Here is a 4318-nt window from a genome sequence, read left to right on the forward strand (position 1 = left end):
CCTTCCTGTCTCCCCCCATCCCCCTTCCCAGACCGTGACAGTGAAGGAGGCTGACGTCCACCAGCAGAACCCCCCCAAGTTCGACAAGATGGAGGACATGGCCATGCTGACCTTCCTCCACGAGCCTGCTGTCCTCTACAACCTCAAGGAGCGCTACGCCGCCTGGATGATCTATGTGAGCCTTCCCACAAGCCTCTGGGGCAGGTCACCATAGGGCAGGGCCTTCCCCCCAGCCTATGGGGTGGAGCAAAGCTGGGGACCTTGCCCCAAAGCTCTTGGTGGGGGACCTGGAAGGAGGATGGACCCTTCTGGAGAAGTCTATGGGGCACCCAGAACATGGTGGGAATTCTCCAGAACCCCCTGGGGCCACGCCCATCCAAGATGTCCCATGCCTTGACCCCTTGGGGTCACCCCCACCCAAGATGTCCCTTCCCAGTGGGGTGGGACCTCCTGGCTCTGACCGGTCTACCCCTTCTCCAGACCTACTCGGGGCTCTTCTGTGTGACGGTCAACCCCTACAAGTGGTTGCCCGTCTACAACGCCGAAGTGGTGGCCGCCTACCGGGGCAAGAAGCGGAGCGAAGCTCCACCCCACATCTTCTCCGTCTCTGACAACGCCTACCAGAACATGCTGACAGGTGAGGGACCCCAAACAAGAAGACCTCACCCCCCAAAAATGACCTAGATCTGCTCCTCACCTGGGGAGCATGGAGAACCCCAAGCCCCCCAAACATCTCACTCAACATCATCCCACCTGACTCCTCTCTCTTCTCCTGGCAGACCGGGAGAACCAGTCCATCCTCATCACGTAAGTCCCTCCCACCTACCCCAACTGTGCCCCACAGCGGTGGGGTGGGATGGAGAAGCCGCCATGATGTTCTCCAACCCCTCCCCCTTTCCACCCACCTCCCCCACCTACCTCCAGCGGAGAATCCGGGGCGGGGAAGACGGTCAACACCAAGAGGGTCATCCAATACTTCGCCAGCATCGCCGCCATCGGTGACCGCAAGAAGGAGGTGGCCAATAGCAGCAAGGTGGGTGCTCAAGCCACGCCCCTGCCCCTCCCCCAGTGGCAAGCTTCCTCCAGCAGTGTCCACACCCAGCCCTCCCCCTCTAGGGCACCCTGGAGGACCAGATCATCCAGGCCAACCCCGCCTTGGAGGCCTTCGGCAACGCCAAGACCGTTCGCAATGACAACTCCTCCCGATTTGTGAGTGGGAAGGGTGGGGCCTCCGGGGTGGGGCTTCTGGGGCAGGGCCTCTGGGGCCACCCCCACCTCACGCCACTGCTTGGCCCAGGGGAAGTTCATCCGGATCCATTTCGGGGCCACTGGGAAGTTGGCGTCGGCTGATATCGAGACCTGTGAGTGGATTGAGGGAGCCATGGGAGGATGGCCTGGGCTCTGCCCATCCATCCATCCCTCCGTCTCCTCCCACCTCCCACTTCTCCCCCATCCAACCACCCATTCATCCCACCATCAATCCGATCCTCTCCTGTTCTTGGTGTCTCCATCTCCTGGTGTCTCCATCTCCTCATCCATCCAACCACCTTCAATGCCACCATCGATCCGATCCTCTCCTGCTCTTGGTGTCTCCACTTCCTTGTGTCTCCAGTTCCATCTCTTGGTATCTCCAGCTCCATCTCTATCTCCTCATGTCTCCCACTCTTGGTGTCTCCACCTCCTCACATCTCCACCTAGCCGCCCCCTCCTCCTCCATCTCCTCATCCCACCACCCTTCTCTCCCTGCCTCCACCCACCACCTCCTCATCCCAACCTCCCACCCACTTTCTCCCTGCCCTCCCAGACCTCCTGGAGAAGTCCCGTGTCATCTTCCAGCTGAAGGCTGAGAGGAACTACCACATCTTCTACCAGATCCTCTCCAACAAGAAGCCGGAGCTGCTGGGTGAGTTGGCCACCGCCTTGGGGCTTCTCCTTCCACTCACCCTCTCGGTTTGGGGGCAATCAAAGAGAATTTGGGGCCCTTTGGCCACCAGAAATACTCAGTTTTTACCTGTCCATCCTTGGCCAACCCCGGAGCAGAGATGCTTCTCGTCACCAACAACCCCTATGACTACAGTTACGTCTCCCAAGGAGAGGTGACCGTGGCCTCCATCGACGACTCAGAAGAGCTGTTGGCAACCGACGTAAGTGGTGGGGGTGGGCAGGTGGACATGCCATGGCTGAGGAGAGGGTGAGGTGATGGGTGGGGGGGTTAAGATGGGAGGAGCTGGGAGGAGCTGCAGGGGGAGGAGATGAAGGCAGGGAGGAGAGGGGGTGAGTGGGAAGGTTGGAGGGGTTGAGGGTGGAGGTGGAGATGGACAGGCGAGTCCTGGGTGGAGGCAGATGAGGGTGTGTGTGGAAGAGTCCTCAAATGGCTGGATGGTGGGATGGGTGGGTGAGTCCTCAGCTGGATGGATGGATGGCTCCTCAACTGGATGGATGGGTGGGCCCTCAACTGGATGGTTGGATGGGTCCTCAACTGGATGGATGAGCCCTCAACTGGACGGATGAGTCCGTGGATGGATGGTTGGGTCCTCAACTGGATGGGTGGATGGGTCCTCAACTGGATGGGTGGGTCCTCAACCAGACGGATGGTGACCTCAGGAAGGGCAGGGGGGGGCACACAGATGGTGGCCAGAAGACAGACACACACTCTGCTCAGTGGTGGGGCGGGGGGGAGGAGCAAGGCCCTCTCCGACCCCTGCCCCCACCCCCTTCCTCCAGAGCGCTTTTGACGTCCTGGCAGCGGGCTCCCTCCACACCAAGGCGGGAGCTGACCGCATGGCATCTTCTCGGTGCTCTGCAGATGCCGACAAGTCAGCTTACCTGATGGGACTGAACTCAGCCGATCTTCTCAAGGGGTTGTGCCACCCCCGGGTGAAGGTGGGCAATGAGTACGTCACCAAGGGGCAGAACGTCCAGCAGGTCTACTACTCCAGCGGGGCCTTGGCCAAGGCTGTCTATGAGAAGATGTTCAACTGGATGGTGGGGAGGATCAACAACTCACTGGAGACTAAGCAGCCACGGCAGTACTTCATCGGAGTCTTGGACATCGCCGGCTTCGAGATCTTCGATGTGAGGCCTGAGGAGGGACCGGCAAGGGGTTTGGAGTTGGGCCTCTTGGGTGTTGGGTGGGCCCAGTTTGAGGTTGAGTTGATCTCCTTAAGCTTTGTGTTGACCTTTGGGGGGAACTTGGCCTCTTTGGGCACTGTGTTGACCACATTGGGTGCTCAGTTGACTCCACTGGGTGTTGAGTTGACTCTGTCGATCCCATTGGGCATTGTGTTGACCCCATTGGGTGTTTGGTTGATCCCCTTGGGTCTCAGGTTGACCCTGTTGATCCCATTGGACGTCATGTTGACCCTGTTGGATGCTCAGTTGACCCTGTTGGGTCTCAGGTTGACCCCGTTGGGCATTGCATTGACCCCATTTGGTGTTGAGTTGACCTCGTTGATCCCATTGGGCAGTTGGTCAACCCCGTTGGCCATCTCCCCCCTCTCCTTTCCCCAGTTCAACAGCTTTGAGCAGCTCTGCATCAACTTCACCAATGAGAAGCTGCAGCAGTTCTTCAACCACCACATGTTCGTGCTGGAGCAGGAGGAGTACAAGAAGGAAGGGATTGAGTGGGAGTTCATCGACTTTGGAATGGACCTCCAGGCCTGCATTGACCTCATTGAGAAGGTACATTTCCCCCGGGGCCTGCTGGGGGCTGTGGGAGCTCCTGGAGAAGCCTTCCAGCAGAGCTTGCCAGGGACCCCAAAGGCAGCCAGTTGGGTCGTGCTGGGCATCCTCCCCGGCCAACGCAGTCTTCTCTTCCCCAGCCCATGGGGATCATGTCCATCCTGGAGGAGGAGTGCATGTTCCCCAAGGCCTCGGACATGACCTTCAAGGCCAAGCTCTATGACAACCACCTGGGCAAGTCATCCAACTTTGGGAAGCCACGCAACATCAAGGGGAAGACAGAGGCCCACTTCTCCCTCATCCACTACGCCGGCACGGGCTGGGGCGGATGCGGGTGGGGGTGGAGGGAGGGACAGAGGGAGAAGACACTTGCCTGCTGGCATTGCCTCCTTTTTCACCTCACCCCACCCCTCTTTGGCCCAGGCGGTGATGGAGGGAAGGGGAAAGGAGCCAAGAAGAAAGGTTCCTCCTTCCAGACCGTCTCAGCCCTGCACCGGGTGAGGGACCTACCCAGCCAACCTGCTGTGGGGCAGAGGGAGGACAACCCCACCTTACCCCCGGCCCAGAGAGGGGTCACCCCACTGCCCCCCCCTTCCTCCTCCCCATTGAGCAGCTTCTTTTCTTCTCCCTCCTCGCC

At 59.7% G+C, this 4318-nt stretch overlaps 1 protein-coding gene across 1 annotated transcript in view; it reads left to right on the forward strand.

The window, feature by feature from the left end:
• Positions 1-73: 73 nt before the first annotated feature.
• LOC104123279 (myosin-6) overlaps positions 74-4318 on the forward strand; it is a 19745-nt gene continuing 15500 nt past the window's right edge. Inside the window, exons 1-10 of the mRNA XM_035891092.1 lie at positions 74-175; positions 481-637; positions 780-807; positions 925-1033; positions 1117-1209; positions 1298-1361; positions 1805-1903; positions 2041-2144; positions 2725-3075; positions 3511-3681. Coding sequence (XP_035746985.1) covers positions 89-175; positions 481-637; positions 780-807; positions 925-1033; positions 1117-1209; positions 1298-1361; positions 1805-1903; positions 2041-2144; positions 2725-3075; positions 3511-3681 — 1263 coding nt within the window. The 5' untranslated portion in view covers positions 74-88. The remainder of the gene's footprint in view (positions 176-480; positions 638-779; positions 808-924; positions 1034-1116; positions 1210-1297; positions 1362-1804; positions 1904-2040; positions 2145-2724; positions 3076-3510; positions 3682-4318) is intronic.

The sequence above is a fragment of the Egretta garzetta genome, unplaced genomic scaffold (genome assembly GCF_000687185.1).
Source record: "Egretta garzetta isolate BGI_Z169 unplaced genomic scaffold, ASM68718v1 scaffold193, whole genome shotgun sequence".
Lineage (NCBI taxonomy): Eukaryota > Metazoa > Chordata > Aves > Pelecaniformes > Ardeidae > Egretta > Egretta garzetta.